Source organism: Fusarium vanettenii (genome assembly GCF_000151355.1).
Source record: "Fusarium vanettenii 77-13-4 chromosome 4 genomic scaffold NECHAsca_64_chr4_4_0, whole genome shotgun sequence".
Lineage (NCBI taxonomy): Eukaryota > Fungi > Ascomycota > Sordariomycetes > Hypocreales > Nectriaceae > Fusarium > Fusarium vanettenii.
This window is the reverse complement of record NW_003315825.1, coordinates 7409-26454: the sequence shown is the minus strand read 5'-3', so window position 1 is coordinate 26454 and position 19046 is coordinate 7409. Positions and strand designations below refer to the sequence as shown.

Below are 19046 nucleotides of genomic sequence, written 5' to 3'. Positions count from 1 at the left end.
ATTATTCTAGTATAGCTTACTAAAGTATATTAGCCTTATCTATCTAAGACTTATATATAATATCATCGACCTATAGCGGTAGGGGCTAGAAAGGTCCTAGAGATTTTAGCTAGTAAATAGCTTTAAAAATAGTATTACTATTAGAGAAACTATTAATAAGGTTTCGCTAATATTATCTTTTAGCCTAGTAGACTATGCGATAGAGGTCCCTCTTAGCGATCTAGATATCTTAATTAAAGCTACGAGGATAGAGTCTTCTAATAGTATAGAAAGCCGCGGCGGCGCTAATATACTCCTTGGTCTACTATAGAGCTAAATATATACTCTTCTATGAAGGCTATCTAGTTACCTTCGCTACTGATATTAGGAGAGTTACGAGTATAAAGGCTAGCTTATCTAGGTCTACTAGAGTCGAATTCGCGAGGGGGATTCTTATAGCCCCGAGCTCTATGATCTCTATAAATCGTTTAAGCTTATTATCTATTATTACCTATACCTTACCCGGCTAAGTCAGAGCTAGCCTAACGTCGGGCAAGGTTAGGCTAAGTATAAAATAATTAGAGCTAATAGCGAGATAATCCTTAATAATAGCCTCGGCTAATAGCATATTTATAAAGGCGAGATTAATCGTATTGCTATATAGGTTTATTAGAATATCTAGAGAATTAAGTAGGTTTAGATTATTTTTTAATAACTAGGCTATAATCTCTTACCCGTGGTTAATAGTAAGGCTTATCTATTAACTATAATATCTAGCATTAAAGTCGCTAGTAATAAGGCAATATCTTAGGATAAGCTACTATAGTAATATCTCTAAGGTATTATGCTTATTATTCTAATAATAGAAGTTAACTATCGTTATACTATTAATTACTAGCTAGAGAATATCTCGAGTCTAAAAGGGCCTAATTTAATTAGCTAGGAGCTTTAGGTCTCTTCGGATATATATTATAACTCTCGGCTAAGTATTATTATTATCCTATATCTCGATAGGTATAAATATATTATATGCCGGGTAGGTTTTAGTTAAGGAGCGGCTATCTATATAGGCTATCTATAGCTCTTATAGAAAGATAATATTATATTATTTAGAGTCGGCTAGCGCTAGGGCATAGTTATAGGCTAGAAGGATCTTACCGATATTAGCCTAGAAGATCCTAAGCGGCTTCCTATTATTCTTTTAAGTCTATAAGTACTTATTCCTAATTATAAGTATGGGTAATAAGTACTATTCGATATTTCCTTAGTGAGCCTAGTCTAGGTTATTTAGGCTCCTCCTCCCCTTCGTAGCTGGCCTAGGGGGTTATAGCTATTATAATATACGAAGGTGCGCCTAATACTATTAGACTTAGAGTATGAATACTTGGCTATTTAGATAATATATTATTATTTCTTTATAGAATAGTCGCGTTATCTTATTAAGTTTCTAGTCGTAATTCTAGGTAACGTTATTAGTATATCTATGTGCTTATTGCCTAGATATATTCTTATTACTCTCTGGTAAGCCGGCGGAAGACGCTATATATTTTCCTCGGCTGAGTAGGGTACCCTCGGGAGCTAGCTAGATAAGGACCTAAGCAATTAATATATTACTCTAATATAGCATAGTCGTCTATACTATATCTAGTCTTACCGCAGCGTTAGTAGACTAGCTATCTATAGTAATTATAGGCAAAATAGTAGTCCTAGTATGTTTTATATTATCTAAGGCGGTTAGTCTTATCGAGAAGTCTAGCCGCGTGGCTATTAAAAAGAGACTAATATCTTTTTATAGGCTTTAAGAAGGATATAAGTAAGGTCTTAGTTAAGGGGTTATCTGAAACTTATTATATAGGATATATATTAATAGGCTTAAGTCTAGTCTAGATTTCTATCTCGTCGCTAATAATATTATTACTATCTACCTTATTACTATGAAAGTTAATTAATTTTATAGGAAAGTCTAAGACTATATAGGTGAATTATTCTTTATTTATTTTTACTATTATAGCCCTTAATTTAGCTGCCTACTTAGCCTATTTTTCTATAAGGAAGTTATAAGTCTTAAGGTTAATAGTCTAGATGGCCTATCTAGACTTAACTTAGAATACTTATTAAATCTTATTTAAAATAGTATTAAGTTTCTCCCGAATAAAGGTCTGGATCGCATAGCTACTTTAAGCCCGGGCTAGAGCTTTGGCTTCTAGATAGATAAAGATATAGAGATCTTATTAGGGTAGGGCGGCGGTCGTTAGTTGCCTTTGATAATAAGGTGGATAAATCTGTTAGCGCTATTATTATTGCTAATGATATTACTAAGGCGGGTAGGTCTAATGGTCGCTTATAATAAGAGGCGAGGCGGTAATAATACTATTTGTAAAAGACTGAAGAATAGAGGCTATATAGTCTTCAAAGACTATAGGGTAGGTAATAGAGATAGGAGGTGAATAGGCAGTGGAATCAGTCTTAACAAATAGCTGATTAGCTAGGTAGTAAATCATTGGCTAATAAAAGTGGGTCACAAAGTAAATAGAGGTATAGGGTAGAAGGCCAGCTTCTTATTGGTGGTCTTGTTGCTTGTATTAGTTGTATGTCTGTCTAGCTATTTCTAAGAGAGGGTTTATAGCTTATATAGCAAATTGCTCGGAATCTATTAGCCCGATTCGGATAGAAGTTATATCGTCGGATAGCCCTAATTCCGGGCTTTAAAACCCTATTAGTTTTACTAGTAATGGATAACTAGAAGCCGAGTTATAGCATAATAGAAGTTAAAACCTATAGGGTTTTAAACTAGGATATTTAAAACCGGATAGGAAATACCCTATAGAAGGAGACGGGTTTAACGGCGTTATCGGGCTTATGATAAAACCCTAAGTCCGAGATCACGTGACCTTCCTAAAAAGGGAAATAAGCCCAGAAAGGGCAATATTAACACTCCCTTATATCTTGCTTATCTAAGCAGCTACTGCTTAGATAAGCCGTTTATGGGAAAGCGCATAAGCTAAAGTATAGGGTAATAAAATCCTAGGCTTATATCTTATAAGCTTATTTTTCTAGAATTTTATTTATAAAAGACCTTCTTAGAAATAAGGTATTTTATACTATTATATGTGGGCTTAGAGGTAGATCTATTATTAGAGAGCTCTTGCTTCTAGGAGTTAAGGAAGCTATTAGCAAATTATTAAGCGAAATGCCATTGCGGTCTAGTAATAAATTACTAGGCGGCTTCTTTAAACTTAGCGTAAAAGGCCTAGAAGACTATTAACTTAGTATTATATTCTTTAATGCGCTTACGCGCGAGATTATTAGCCGATTCAATAATAGAAATTAGTCATTATTTAAGGATTAATAAGGGGTATTTACGTATAGTTCCTTTTATAGCTATAGTAGTAGTAGCGGTAATAAGTAGTAAAGATAGTATCTAGGCCGTCCGCCCGGGTCTAGGTGAAATACCGACGGGGGCATTAATGGCCGCCGGGCTATTCTGTAAGAGGGCTGCATAGGCTCTTTGATTAAGGTTAGCGGGAGTATAGATCCCTAGATCAAAGGGGTCTAGGGTAATAAGCGGGCTCATTATTAACGAAGCCATCGCCGCAGCTTATAGCTACGTAAAGCGCAGATTAGGATATTTATTATACACTTATTAAGGAATTAGGTATAGATAGAGCTACTTTCTTAATACTTATATGCTAAGAAAGTATGATGATAAAGGAAGGTGTGACTTAGTAGGATAGAGGGTGGCTATTTCGATTTAGGGTAGCAAGGTCGCGAGTAATAGTAAAACCTCCCAGAATAGACTCGTTTAACTTTGTGTACGGATAAAACGGGGTGGAAAATTATTATTATTTTGTTATTATGGGCGATAGAAGGTACTTAGGGTATACGCTATTTCACAAGGAAACCCAGGTATTTTTAAACCCTATCTAAAAGGCAATTGATAGGGACGCACCACGAATTAATAGGGGCGCATCCGCCTTAGGGACGCGCCAGCTTTTATAATATCTAATTGGGCTAAATTTTCTAGACCTATAAATACTTCCCCGTGAAGGCGGTAAAGCTAGCTCTCTTAACAAGCCTAGTTCTTCCCAGCCCAGAAGCAACTTACGTCAGGCCAATCCTCCTAGAATAAGTCGCGTTTAAGTGCCAACTCAGTATTATTTACGATATAGAATCAGAGCGATTCCATTAAGAGTAATTACCTACGAAGCCCTTGCGATCTATGGGGCCATAGAGCGGTCATAAAGGTCTATGGATAAGATGCGAAGAGGTTTGCGATTATATCTCCGTCGCCGACTCCGTAGTATTAGCCGATACTTATTCCATTGCTACTCGCTGAATGAGGTCTATTCGCGAGAAATAGTGGGCTGAAACTAGCTTATCGACTCTGCCGCCGTCGTTTTCGGGTACGCGATTCGCAGCTAAGACCGGGGCTTCGAGTTCGACGTCTTGAATTACTCTCTAAGCTAAAAGGTAACTTAGATTAGAGTATGATGAAAGACCCGGTAGTTAATGGTTGAGAGACTCATAGTAGATCATCCGCTTATTTAGATTAAGAGCCAAGCTCGAGGTACTTCGGGAGCGTCGGCAGAATTCTGCCTATACTAACAGAAAAGTAGCTGACGAATCAGAGGCTACAAACCTGGCGCGTCCCTAAGGCGGATGCGCCCCTATCAATTCGTGATGCGTCCCTATCAATTGCCATCTAAAATTTCCATTCCTTTCCACAATTTTCCACATATGGAACATATCGAAGGGACTCCGTGGCGTAGATATAGAAATGCAGAAGCCCGCGTGGAATGGAATGGAATGGATATAGATCCACATTATGGATCCATATGTGGATTTCGTGGTATGGATTTGAACCCTGCACCCAAAGGTAAAGGACTTTCAAGGACAAATTTTATCAGGCGGAATTCACGGCATGACTGGAATCATGTTTCCTTTCAACATTTGATCTTAGATGCCTCTATTAACAGGCTAACGTTGGGCTGCCAGGTTGAGGTTCCAAACAAAGTATAGGCCTACTGGCTTCCGTGAGTTGGCAACTTGCACTAAGGGAACCCATTCAACACCTCCAAAGTTGCAGAAATCACTAACTTGATAAACGAGTCTCTTCATCCTTGTTCATGGCATAGTCAAATGGGTTGTCGCATTAGTCCGTGAAAGCCGCCCCAAGGCCCAGTTATCTGAGAATCTTGGCATGAAAGAAGCGGGTCTTGTTTTGTTCTCCCGCAGTTGCTCGGCGATGATGCGATGGCGCCGATGAAGATCACTGCTACGGCCCTCGGCGAATGTTACCGTGAGACCGACGAAGTGTTGCATTTAAGAACCCTTGACGTGGCCTTGACTTGTGTGAGACTGTGGATGTCCTCTTAATATACATCCTGGTATTCCAACTTGAAAATGTCAAGCACAGCAACAATCAGCCAAATTGCACAGATTGCTAGTCAGCATGGAGATCTACAGCTCCGAGACACAGCCCATGATGCTGAATCCAACCGTGTATATGTTCCGGTTTACTCCAGATTTGGCAACGCTCAAAAGAGATCCATGACTGTATTTCTTGCGTACTGTGGTCTGGTCGCCACCACCTCAACAACCAGCATCCTCACTGCAATACCGGAAATCGTTGACAGCTTTCACATCAAAGCGACCATCGTTAGCGGGAGCAATGCGGTGTGCCTCTTGTTCATGGGCTTCTCTGCCTGCTTCTGGGGTCCATGGGCCGACACATTTGGACGCAAATCAGTATGTTCTTTTACTCCTGAAGCGGCACTTTTGCTAAGCATCAAGAGTAGGCATATCTCGGCAGCACTGCTCTGTTCTTCTTGAGCTCGCTCGGCACAGCACTCTCCCAATCTCTGGAAGCATTCTTCTTCTTCCGTGCACTCTCAGCTTGCCAGGGAAGTGCGTTTCTGGTTCTAGGGTCAAGTAGTATTTCGGACATCTACCACCCAGTAGGTTCTGTCCCGCCATTCCTCTGGAGGAGGCTAATGAATCACAGACAGAGCGAGCAACATCACTTGGATGGTTCTTGACCGGTGTAATGGTCGGCCCTGCATTTGGACCAATTCTCGGCGGCATTATTGTAACCTTTACATCCTGGAGAGTCATCTTTTGGTTACAGATGGCTATGTGTGGCTTGGCTCTTCTCATGGGGTTATTTGTTCTCCAAGAAACCCTTCAGCAGCCTCGGTTTTTGGAGCTCAAAGGCCGGGGATTCCGAGATATTTCGGCAACTTTTTGGCAGTGGACAAACCCAATAGGGATTATCAAGTTATGGGGCCACAAGAACCTGTTATGCGTGGTAGGATATCCTGCTTCTCTTCGTTTCTTCTAGCTGACACCAACTAGAGCTTGGCTTCGTCAGCCTTGGTTTGGAACATGTACTCACTACTAACCCCCATCCGTATCGTGCTGAATCCACGACTCAACCTTACAAGCCCTTTGGAGTCTGCACTGCTTTACATTGCACCCGGAGCAGGATACTTCGTCGGTACTCTTATTGGAGGCCGGTGGGCTGATCGAGTCGTCAAGCCTTGGGTGCGCAAGCGCGGCGTCCGGGTGCCCGAAGACCGTCTCCGTAGCAGTTTGGTATTCATGGGCGTTATACTCCCGAGTTCGATGCTCCTGTACGGATTGGCTGTAGATCAGAGGATTGGTATTGTACCTCTTCCTGTGATCTGCATGTTCTTCCACGGAGTTGCACAGCTGGCTGCTTTTCCCAGTTTGAACACTTACATTCTCGATGTAATGCAGCGTAGAAGCGGTCAGGCTTCAGGTAAGTAACCGCAATTCTGACTTCGCAACAGTTCTAATCACTTACAGCAAGTCATTATCTTATGAGATATATGTTTGCCGGAGTTTCCACTGCTTCCTGCTTGCCGATGATTGATAGCATCGGAGTGGGTTGGACATCAACCATCTCATCTGCAATGCTCTTTATCTGCGCCGGCCTTGTGCTTCTCACTATTTCGGCTGGTAAAAGTTGGCGCGAGGGTCCTTCTTCCGAGGATTGATATCGTGTTTGGTCTGTCAAGTTCATCAAGGAAACTACCGTCATCTTTCCAACCAAGTCGCTGGCACTGCGTCCAAGAAGGCTCAAACGTATCTACCTAGGTAGACATCGAATATCAAAACCTTTCCAACAGCTTCCAACCCACTACTGATGCTTTTGCAATGATGAAAAAGATCATGCTCGCTCCATAAAGCGCCCCAGTAAAGACTATCAATCCCCAGTAGTTCCCACCACATGCATTTACGACGCTTCCTCCAATAGGCATGCCTACTAGACACGCGATGCTCACAGCTGTAAAGCAGGTGGCATAATACCGGCTGTAGCTTTGCGTGGGACAAAGTCGACCAATGCAGGCCGGTGTGATGTTGATGTTATTGCCTCCAGCGAAGCCTATGGAGAGCAAACACAATGAGACCAGGAAGCTTCGGCCCAAAGGGTAGCCATACCACGAAACAGGTGAGGATTGATAAGAATACCGCCGCCATATTGGAGTTGAATGGGCTAATACGATCCGCCCACCAGCTTGGCAGCATGCGCCTAAAGAATGACCCGGCATTCATCAGAGTAAAGGATTTGGAAGCTAAGCTTCTCGCTGAAACCCTGGGCCACGGCATAAGAGCCGATATAACCAATGGGGATAAAGAGAGCAAACTCCATTAAGAAGACGGCGACTATGGTGAAAAAGAATGGTTTCTCCTTGAATATGTGGATATCCGGGTGAACACTAGCGTTTTTCGGCGGCTACAGTCGTGAACGAATAAGGAGATTGGCAATAACCATGAGACCTAGCTATAGGAAGCCTAGGACTCGCACAGCCCACGCCTAACCCAAGAACGGTATCAAGTTTGAAGTAAACGGGAGAAGACAATGCCCCCAATTGAATCTCCAGAACTTGCTATCCCGGTTGCGAGCCCTCGACGTCGACGGAAGAAATGGCCTACGGCAGCAATGCAGGGAGTAAATAGTAGAGAGCATCCAGTGCCGTTGAACACTCCGAAGACAAGGACGAAGTGCCAATACTATGAAATGTGGTCAACCTCGGGGTCAGGGTAGAGTAGGCTTACAACAAACCCGTACAGATGCTTAACAGCATGAGGCTCGAAGAAATACAGATGGCGGCGGCCAGGACCAACCATTCTATTCTACTTTTTCAATGACGCACTTGTCAGACACATAATCAAAAAACACACAGAGACACACACGGCAACATCAAAACCCAATGCTGCAAAACACCGTAAACCTAAGATAAAGTTAAGCTTCTATAGCCATAGAAACCTAATAGTGGAATGATGAGGCTCGCAGTGCAAGATGCCACCTTTCCTTTTCCCGCAAGAGGATATATTTGCTGGTTTGTTCCTCTGGCTTGCCATCGACACTTCCATCGTCTCCATTGTCCTTCTTCATCAAAATGACCGCTACTTCAACGCAAAGAGTCCCGATCTCCCCCGGCGGCACGGAACTCGACGAGTGGTACAACGACACAAGCGCCCAAGTCACACCAATGAGTTGGCGCGAGAAACGACAGTTCCAGAGGGAACTCAGACTGGCCGGGCTCTTTGGCCCTAGACGCGGCCCTGGACGCGGCCCTCTGTCTTTCAACAACCTCACCGATGAAGTGCGAGACGCTCTAGTTCAATTCCACAATGCCCTGGTCAGGCATACAGAAACCGACGAAGACCGACTTGAATATCTCGACAAGCAGCAAGACGGACTTAAGGACCTAGCGAATAAGCTGTCAAAAAAGGAGGACCTCGGCGCTAAAGAGTTCTTCCTAGCCGATCTCGTCGCATGCACGAACTGGTTCAAGGAGCTGTTGAACCTGGTGGAGGATCTGCGGCCTCAAGGATAAGGATGACAATTCGGACCGGGATTGGTGGCGGAGGCGATTATTCGGTTTGGTGACGGTGGCAGAGATAAGGTTGTCAGGAAAAGCTTGATTGTTAAGGGGGTTTTTCACGGGGGGTTGGAAAGGTTAAACACGCTTTGCAGGAAGAGACCTGACTTTGATACACAATAAATCCGAACACACCGCAGGACCAACCATCTAGGCCTGAACTTGTCAAATACCGGACCAATGTGCACTCCGCCAAAGAAAGCCAGGAACGTATATATCGAGAAAATCCATCCGACACTGCCTTCATCGCGGCCATCCAACTGGTGCTTGGAAACATAGGACTGGAGTGCCGCTATCGTATTCGCGATGCCCAATGCTGCAAAACTAATTGACTTATTAAAGTGAGCTTCTTTAGCGGCGGATAACACGACTTACAGGCCACACCAAGCACCAAAGACTACGAGCCAAGCACGGAGGCCACCCTCTGGAAATTCTGCTTCCGGTTGTTCTTTGGGGAAGGAGTTATCATCAGAATCCGAAGCAGAAGCTGATGATCGTTCTGTTGTTGCCAACGGTGGTGAGGCCGACTTCTCCGTCCCAAATACCATTGTAACGGCTCGGCGTGATCGTGCTGAAGAAAATCGGTTATGCTGATGCACGGAACGAAGGCCTTGAGGGTGCAGCAAGAAAATCAAGCCGATGCGTGCAAATTGATGGAAGGAAACAAGAGACCGCCACCTCTTTCTTCTCAAACTCTGCACTCTTGATTCCACTTTTCGTCAAATCCCCGACATTACCCACAACCTTGCCTCATACCTCGAGAGTGCACCATAGATAGGGCTCAAAGGTCGGGCGGGTTCCGAAACCGGGCGCTTATTTTGACTTGAATCGGAGGAAATGGGTCTTGGCTAGAAAACTCCGAGTCTTTGCGAACAACACCAATCATAGGGAGAAGAGCGTGTGAATAGGGTGCCCTGAACATGTTGATATGTCAACATCTACTACTAGGGCGCAACCGGCCCACACGTCGCCATCCCAGCCGGGCAGTTGGAGGACAGGCCAGTGGCACAGGTAGTACTGGGGGAGGCCTCATTATTGTTATCGGCTTGTTGGCAAAGAAACAGGTCTGGGATGTGGACAGGGTCGGCGATTCAACTTGGCTACTTTCAACAACATAGTCGCCAAATGCATTCTTAGATGCATTTGAATGTTGAGCAGGTCCTTGAGTTCTTCTGAAGTAAGATAATGTCTGGTTGAAGATTCTGATGGAAATAAGGCTGCCCTTGGCCATTCCAAGGCCAAAGAAGTTGATGATATCTTATGAATAGTATTGTTTAATTTACTCTTACTGTCAATGACTAGCCGGGCATTAGCTTAGCTCCTGAAACCCCCGTTGCTGTCTACAATGTCACCTTGCCTCTTGCGCGCTCCTGTTCCCGTCTAAGGCGCCCTGTTTGACTGTAAGGCGTGTGATCCCCCCAACACAGCCGCTGTCCTCTATATAAGTCCTCGGGAGAATTCCACCGCTCTCACTTCCTCACTGTTTCTCCCATAACCCACGAGTGCGGTCAAGACAATGCGCTATATGCTTTTGTTGGATATCACAAGTGTGAGGCGACCAAGTCGGTGGCAAGGTGTGGAAGAAGGAGGAACATTCTACAAGAGATCGTGCCTGTACATAAACAGTTGTTCCCCTACTGCACATTTAGAAGGAAAAAAGCAATCTGAATCTTCTCATTTCAACAGCTTTCGGCCTGATCATCAGTTCCCGCTATCTCCCCCAAGGGGTAGGCGCTGAAGATTCGACGCCAAGACAACACCATCATGCCATGCACGATTCAATTGCATAGTGAAAGGTCGAAATGTGGCTAATCAAGTCATTCATTGCGGCGCTGATAACATCTCATCCTCAAGGTGATCATTCATGAAGAATATGTCGCACTGAGCGTGCTAAAAGGATCAAGGGCCAGGTAAACGATAATAAGCAGCAGCAGTGTGCTAATTGATTGTTATCTGAGGTTATCTCTTGTGCGGGGTACTCTATCCCGCAGAGTTACTTAAAGCATACAGCTAGATTACTAACATAGTTGTTTCCTGAGGCCGTGAAGATCATGCCTACCCATCAGTATCAGTATTAGTATTTATTACGCCCGGGAGAACGGATCTCATAGGGCCGGTGGCTACGCTAAGCTATCTTTGCTTCCCCGCTATTCGTCCGCACTACCTAAGAGAGCCCTACTCTTACCAGCTCGTCTCCTTTCTAGCCCCGCTTACTTAACTCTACTTAATAGGCCTACTTAAAGGCCGATTTCTCTAAGTATTTAATATCCTATCCCTAGTAGCTAAAGTATAGTCTATTAACTTAAGGCTATTTAATATTAATAATTAACTATAATATTAGTATTTAATATATTTTATTTCCCTTTTTACCTTAGTCTTCCCATCGCTATTATAAACTTAACTACCGCTTATACCGCCTCTAGGTTAAGTACCTATTTAGGCCTATCTAATACTAACTTTTTACCTAGAAAGAAGGAAAGGTTTCTTAATATACTTTATCCCGCTTATTATATAACTTTATATTCGGTATCCTATCTCGAGTATTAAAAAAGGAAGTACTCTATTATCTCTAGTGCATATCCGCACTTATATATATCTAACTTTGCGGCTCTTATCTTACTTAGGTAATTATTAATCCTCGCTATTCCTATATAAAGCTACGAAAATATATTAGCTTCTTATCTCTTTAGGCTATTATAAAGCGCTTTTATATACTTACCTAATAGGGCCTAGTCGATCCGCTTAGAATAGCCGCCTACTCTATCAGGTAGTCTTTATTACTAGCGTAGCTACATTACTATTAATCTAGTCTAAGTAAAGCGGGCCTAATATAATAGCGATTACGGCCTATATTCTACCTTAATTACTCTCTGCGCTTATCTCTTTGCCTTATAGCCGATGCCGAGACTATCATCCCGGGATAATATCTATATTATCTTAACCCTATTATTTCCTTTTGCTAATCATTCGATATACTCATAGATCTACTAGATAGTAAACTAGCTAGATTACTATCGCAGCCATGCAATTACTTTTAGTAATAACTAACTACTTAATAATACCATAAGTTCTTAATATTATAGCCTATCGGGTATATAATATAATGCTATTACTATTGCCTCTAGCTCGGCCGTATATAGGTTCTAGTCGTCTCGCGACCTGATAGTAACCGAGTATCTGGCTACTATCTTATCTAGCCGGTTCGGCGATCTATGGGCTATAACGCTACCTATGCCTATAAGTCCTTCTCTATCAGAAGCACTAGTCGTAATAATAATATCGTTGGCGCTTTTAGCTACTATTATCGCCGCGTTATGATTAGCCTCGCATACCGTCGATATACGGCTATGCCACGGTGGCACCGTATAAGCCTAGATCGTTTCTATCCGCTTGATACCGCTCCCTTCGTGCGTAAGTGCTAGTCGCTTTAACGGTGATATGTATCTTCGACTCATTGACGCCTGGAGTGTTGCGAGCGGATGCGTCTTTGGCAGGGTCTGGATGTTGATATATAATCTCGAGCCTGCCTGGGCGTGTCGCTCGCCTACCGTCTGAATGCTAGCTTCCGCTTCTGCCACTGCTATCGCGACCGTTCGAAAGGCGCCTGTGATGGCTCGTGCTCCCATCTTCTGAGCCCTGTTGAACCAGGTCAGTTCTCTTTCACCCCGTGCGTGCGACCACACGACGGAGGCGTAGTCCATGGCCGGCGCTACGGTTGACACGAAGAGCTATCTAGCCGTACGCGGGGATAGCATCTTCAGTCTCCTCAGGCACATGGCCGCCGAGAGACCCTTGGTGGCGGCCTCGGCCATGTGCTTCTTGAACCTAAGCTTCGTGTCCATGACCACTCCCAAGATCTTGGCCTTCTGCTTTGGTTTGACTTCTTCCCCTTTTATCGTAAACGGTGTGTGGCTGGTGCGCTCGGCGACGCGTGTGAAGTGCACGATGGTTGTCTTGTCGCACTCAAACGTCGCTCCGCTACGCCTCTCCCACGCTAGTGCACGGTCGATGATGGTCTGTATGCCGTCTCTGTTCGCTTCTGCCGTTGGACCTGTGACCCAGGCTGAGTAGTCGTCGACGAACGCGATCGAGCCTCCCCTTGAGTCTATCCTACTCTGCACCAGGTCTGCATTGAAGAAAAGGAAGAGAACTGGCGACAGTGGTGAGCCTTGCGGGAGGCCCGCCTGCGGCAGCTCCTGTAACCCAGAGGTATAGCCGTTCACCGTGATGGTGGCCCTGCGGTCCGAGCAGAACGTATCTATCCACCTGACCAGTTTCTTGGGTATACCTCGTGCTTCTAGCCTCTGCATCAGCCTGTCCTTGAATACACCGTTATAGGCTCCCTTGACGTCAAAGCTAACCAAGCTGACCACTTTGCGGTTCCGCCATGCTTTATAGACCTGTTCCTAGAAGAGCAGTAATGCCTACTCTGCCGACCGCTGCTTTCTTGCGCTAAAGTGGTTAGTAGGCAGCAATCCATACATTTCGACAGCGTACGAGATACGGTCCACTATTACTACTTCGAGAATCTTACCTAGTATTAATAATAGCGAGATTAGTCTCTATGATTTTACTTTCTTATAATTATCTTTACTTAGTTTCTTAAGCGAGATAATCTTAGTAGTCCTCTACTAGTCTAGTAGTTATCCTTTGCCTAGTAATATATGAAATAGATATAATACCTGCTCCTTTACTACCGGCCATAGCTACTTCTATATTATAGCCAGTAGCCCGTCTTATCTAGGGGCTTTCTATGCTTTGGCTTCTATGACCTTTTCTTTGACCTCCTCTATCGTTAGGTTCGGCATAGCTACTTCCCTACGCCGCAATCGGCGGCCTTTATCTTCTATACTAGCCGGTAATAGTAGGAAGAAGACACTAAGGAGCTTTTCCGCTTATTCAGCCTTATCCTATATTATTATCCTATCTGCTCTTCTTAGCAGAGGCACTTAGTTACTATTTGTTTTATCTCTGGTTTTAGGTACTTAGTAGCTTACTAGATAGTAGTCTTATCAGCGAGGAAGTCTTCTTAGTATGCCCTCTTTTATCTTTTAATAGCATTATAATACTCTTTGGCTACTTCTTTAGCTTAGTTTTCTAGGTTCTTATTTTACTAACTAGCCCGACGCTAGGCCCTTGCTAAGTTCCTCTAGAATATATATATTCTATAAAGCCTTATAAGATTAATTATCTATTATCTCTTTACGTATAATAATAGCTTTGCTTATAGAATTAGTTTATTAATCGCATCGAGGATTACCTCTATTAATTTATCTATCTATATCTAGACTCCGCCGTTCTATAAGAATAATACGAGCTTATTATTTATTCTCTCCCTAATTATATTCTACGGTATATTCTTAAATAATAGCCTCGGGCTCGCTATCCTCTTAGGCGTTATAAGGTTAAACTCGGTTCGGATCGCCCTATAGTCTAATCTATGTTTAGTCAGGTAGATGCCGCAATGGATTATCTTATCTGCTAGCTCGGTCGATGTAAGCATCAGGTCGATATAAGCATTAGGTCGATCGTGCTCTCGTAGTCCGCTCCTTCCCATGTCTTTGTCCCTCGTGGTAAGAGGCTAAGCAAGCCATGCTCGTCCATAAGGTTAATAATCGGGCTTACTTTGCCTTGCCTCTTGCCTATTACTTTATCGCCTCCCTAGAGCTAGTCATAGCGGTTAAAGTTATTAGCTAAGGTAATATTTATTCTTTTCCCTATATTATTACGAAAATTTATAATTATTATATATAATTATCTTATAGTAATATATAAAGTATCTTTATCTTTTCTTATTATATATATTAATATTATTAAGACTTCTCGGTTAAGCTATTTAAGTATTGCCCCGGTTAGGTTAGCTAAAGGGATAAGCACTTACTTAGTCTCTAGATCGCTATATATCTAGAGTATACTCCGGATCGGCTATTATATCTTATATCTCTTTAATAATATAAATCTTATCTAATTCTTATAATAATTTAGTATTATTATTAGTATCTTATCGATATTTAGCGTATATAGCTCGGCTACCGCTAGTACTATATAGTCCTATAAATCTCTATTATTTATTATACTTAGCTATATTATATCTCTCTTCCGCATATTAAGCTATAAGATCTAGAGGTTAGTAGCTATCGGTTATATATAGTTATCGCATCTAATAGTTTTAGCTAAGTAATTTATATAGCCCTCTATAGAGAATATACTTTAGCTTAATTACCTAGTAGTCTTAGTATTAATAGCCTATCCCTATATACTTATTATATTATTATGCCTTACTATATATAAAAGCTTTATAGCTAATCTCTTAGTAATTATAGCATTAAGCTAGGCCTTAGCGCCGCTTAAAGATATTAGTATTAGCTAACTCTTTTATAAGGTAGAAATACCCCTCTTTAAATAGCTATTATATATTACTCGCTTTAGTAATATAGATTACGATCGAGCTATATATCTTATTATTTACCTTATCGCTAAGCTAATATATCTTAGTAATTATTACCTTATTTTCTTTCCCTAGTGCCTTCGCTATACTTAGTAGTATATTACTAAATAAGTCTAATACTATAGTCTTATTTATACTATTAACCTTAACCGGGTATAGCTAGTCTCTAAGTACTCTAGCGCCCTTAACTACTATCTTCTCCGCCGCCTCTCTAATAAGCTATATCTCTACTTCGTCTCGGCATACTATCTTAATGCGGTCTATATTCCTCGCGTCTTTTACTATAGCTATATACCGCTAGCTCTATTGGCTTTCCCTGGCCCATACTTTCTCTTTGATCGCTTAATAAATTTCTCTGACTTGCGCCTTGCCTCTATTCTCTTCGCTAACCCGCGAGGTATCGATAGTATAGAATAAGGTATCCGTGAACGAGGATAGGGTTATACGTATAGACGATAATATGCGGATATTACTTAGCTAGCTCGTAGGCGGGGTGTGGGCTATGTCCGTATATGATAGATATAGGCTCGTCTAAGCATTGCTAGAGATACTATCGGCTATTATGTTTAGCTATTCCTTTACTTATTTTATTTCTTCTTTTACTTATTTTAACTCCTCTGCCGTCTAGGGTTATATTCTCCTTAGCTCTTTTATAATTTGCTCTTATATTTACTTAAGGTCTCTTATAGCCTGTTTATATATGGCTTTAAGCTGCCTAGTGGCTTATTTATGCGAGCGTCTAAGCTTATCCGCCTCCTTTAATTCCTCGGCTACCTAGGCCTTAATCGTCTAGATTTCCTACTAGAGTTGGCGTATTATCTCTAGCTATTCGCTTATTATCTATATTACTATTCGCTAATTCTCTATTAATGCGTCCTAGAGCCTCTCTAATATCTTCTTCTGCTTACTTATTAAATAGGTTAATATCTCTTAGAGTATCACTTAGAATATAATCTATATAGGCGACGCGTAATTACCCGTCGCGCCTTCTATTATCTGCGATTCTCTAGCCCCGTCGACTAATCTAGTCTCGCCTTTATTTTTACTATCCCGCGGCTATTATAGCCTATTCCTCCTCACTATATTATTCCTCTTCTTAATCGCCTATAGCCTTTCCTATAGTTTTATAGTCGGCTTTATGGGTCTCGAGGACCGACGCGCTATAGTAATTAAATCTCTACCTCGCACTAGGATCTCATTAGAAGTTGCGTCTATTTCGCGATACCGCGCCCATGGTCATACCTGTTGAATTGTGGGCTTATCCCTCAATCTGTTATTCTTTTTCCTGGGCTTCTTATCCCTGAGGCTATTCCCTCTTTCCCTTCCGGGCCCCGACGTGGCCTTCCGGATTGGGACTAGCGTAGCCGCGTGGCCGGAGATCAGCCGGCCACGGGTCTCACGTGACCACCCTCAGAGCTATTGTACAGGATCCCGCTTGACAATACCGACCTCTATGTCCCTCAAAAAGATTGTAAAGATTGTAAAGATTCGTGCAACACTTATGCTGTCGACTAAGACCCAGGGGTGCAGTCATGAACGTTTATCGGGCCGACCTCATGCCTACCCTGCGACAGAATGATACGATGCGACTTGGGGCGTACAAGGCATTATGGTTCACCGGCCCGGAATTTTTCCATGAATTACGTCAGATAAATCATTGTCGGGGACTCATACCCGCACAGCCGTTACCTCAGGCACTCAGACCCACACACTAGCCGAATAGACGCAAGCGCTAAGCGCACGTGATTCTGTGTGTGGGCCTGAGAGATTTTTGGCACAATTTGGTGGCTCATCCCTCAGGATACATACATTTTGTATGTGTCCTCAGTTGTAAATTATGTATCCCCATCTGTTACGCCGGACCGATTTCAACAAGAGAATTACAACGCCTCATATCACCTTTAATGCAACAGAAAACATCAAAATAGCTGTGCGCGGAAGATCGATAAAGTCTCAGCTACCGATTGAATTGAGTCTCATTTGGATATGATGCTTCATTGTTGAGATATCGCGGTCGATGCTGGGCGTGCTGCGCAACTTGCTCCCGGTAGTCGACGACGAAGTGTGGTTACTTCCATGAACGGCGTCTTGCGATTATATGTACGATTCCCCAGACATATTTTAACTCTCTGGCAAGCTCCAACTGACGATTCCATCCGGCCAGGTCGCGTCTAGGTCAAATTGCCACCTTGGCCATGGATAGGACGCAATTGGCATCGAGGATTGAAAGTACAGTAGGGTTCAGGCCGCGACCTGGACAAGTGGAGGCGGTATACAAGCTCGTGGTGGATCAGAAAGATCTAATCCTGATTGCGCCTACTGGCTGGGGCAAGAGTGTCGTCTTTCAGGCAGTTCCAGCTCTAAGCGGTGGAATTTGCATCATGATTATGCCCCTGACCCTCCTAGAAGAAGACCAGGTCAGTCTACCTATTCTTGATAGCTATTGGGATAGCTTACCAGACATGTTTTATGCAGGCCAGATCAATATCTAAGATTCCAGGTTGCAATCCATGTATTCTCAACGCAACCACGAACTCGCCAGCATTGCTTGAAGACATCAGGAATGGTACTTATACTCATGGTGAGCGCAAGCTTTAAAGAACTAGGAACCTCAACTACACGCTGATTCCGCAGTTCTTCTCGGTCCAGAGCTTGCGTTATCTGAAGCCTTCAGGAGCAAGGTGCTTAGAGACCCATTGTTCCAAGAAAAGCTGGCTCTCATTGCCATAGATGAAGCTCATGTTGTGTGGGAGTGGGGCCAGAATTTCAGAACATACTACAGGCAGCTGGTCGTACTGAGAAACCTCATTCGCCATTCTCTGCCGTGGCTGGCATGTTCCGCTACGCTTGATCCTCAAACTCTGCTTATGGTGCAGCAGTACTGTGGTTTTGATTCTGGCGTCTGCATCCAACGTTGCTTTATTGACCGCCCAGACATATTCATAGCCGTGAGGCAGATCATGCACCCTGTTACTACGTTCCGAGACCTAGAGTTTCTTGTTGAGCCAGTAAATCATGCAATACGGGAGGCGACGAAAAGCAGTTATGAAAACCAGGCTCGAGTTGCAATCGCGGCAGGACACCTAGACGCAGCAGAGCGGCTTATATCTCTCGGGCTATGCATGCGTCCAGAACAGCCAAATCTTGATATGCGACTCTGGCAAACGCGGTCTTCCTTCGCGTATTCGCTTGACCCTCAGAGGTGCATAGAGTATGAACGAAGTCGCCAATAGACCAGTTCATTTCGTCAACAATATATCGCCAGACCAGGTTAAGCTTCTCTGTGCCATTTCGCCGCTCCCTTCCTATACCGGTATCGGTATTCGCCTGGAGCTCTGGCGAAGGTGACGGCGTGTTGAAGGCTGACAGGTCGCTCATAGAACGGATGGACGAAAGCGGTGATGTAGATGCTTCCATTGTACGTTTCGGCTTAGTTGAATTGTATAGGACGCTGTTGTTACGTTGCATGACGCTGCACATAGTGTGGTGAGCTCATTAGGAAGTTGGGGGATGGCTCACCAAATCGTGTCAAAAATCTCTCAGGCCCTCTGGGAGCCATTACCCCTTTAGGGAAGGCGTCGCGCTGTTAAGCGCGCCCAGTGGTTCTGAGTGCCTGAGGTAACACAGCCGGCTGTGCGCTAGTCATGTGACCTTATTCGCACAGCCGGCTGTTACCTCAGGCACTCAGACCCACTCACTAAGCGAAC

The 19046-nt window shown here is 43.4% G+C and overlaps 3 protein-coding genes across 3 annotated transcripts; all 3 read left to right on the top strand.

The window, feature by feature from the left end:
• Positions 1-5382: 5382 nt before the first annotated feature.
• Positions 5383-6998, top strand: NECHADRAFT_39646 (uncharacterized protein; the record flags this gene model as incomplete). The annotated part of the gene is made up of 5 exons (XM_003040467.1): positions 5383-5727; positions 5778-5936; positions 5984-6286; positions 6334-6760; positions 6808-6998. The coding sequence occupies 5 exons, from the start codon at positions 5383-5385 to the stop codon at positions 6996-6998; spliced, it is 1425 nt and encodes a 474-aa protein (XP_003040513.1).
• A 1407-nt stretch (positions 6999-8405) lies between these two features.
• Positions 8406-8846, top strand: NECHADRAFT_79754 (uncharacterized protein; the record flags this gene model as incomplete). Its single annotated transcript, XM_003040466.1, has 1 exon — positions 8406-8846. One exon carries the CDS (start codon positions 8406-8408, stop codon positions 8844-8846), a length of 441 nt encoding a protein of 146 aa, XP_003040512.1.
• An 8688-nt stretch (positions 8847-17534) lies between these two features.
• NECHADRAFT_79752 (uncharacterized protein) lies at positions 17535-18909 on the top strand (the record flags this gene model as incomplete). The annotated part of the gene is made up of 5 exons (XM_003040465.1): positions 17535-17756; positions 17815-17920; positions 17974-18550; positions 18610-18757; positions 18787-18909. 5 exons carry the CDS (start codon positions 17535-17537, stop codon positions 18907-18909), a joined length of 1176 nt encoding a protein of 391 aa, XP_003040511.1.
• Between the last annotated feature and the right edge of the window lie 137 nt (positions 18910-19046).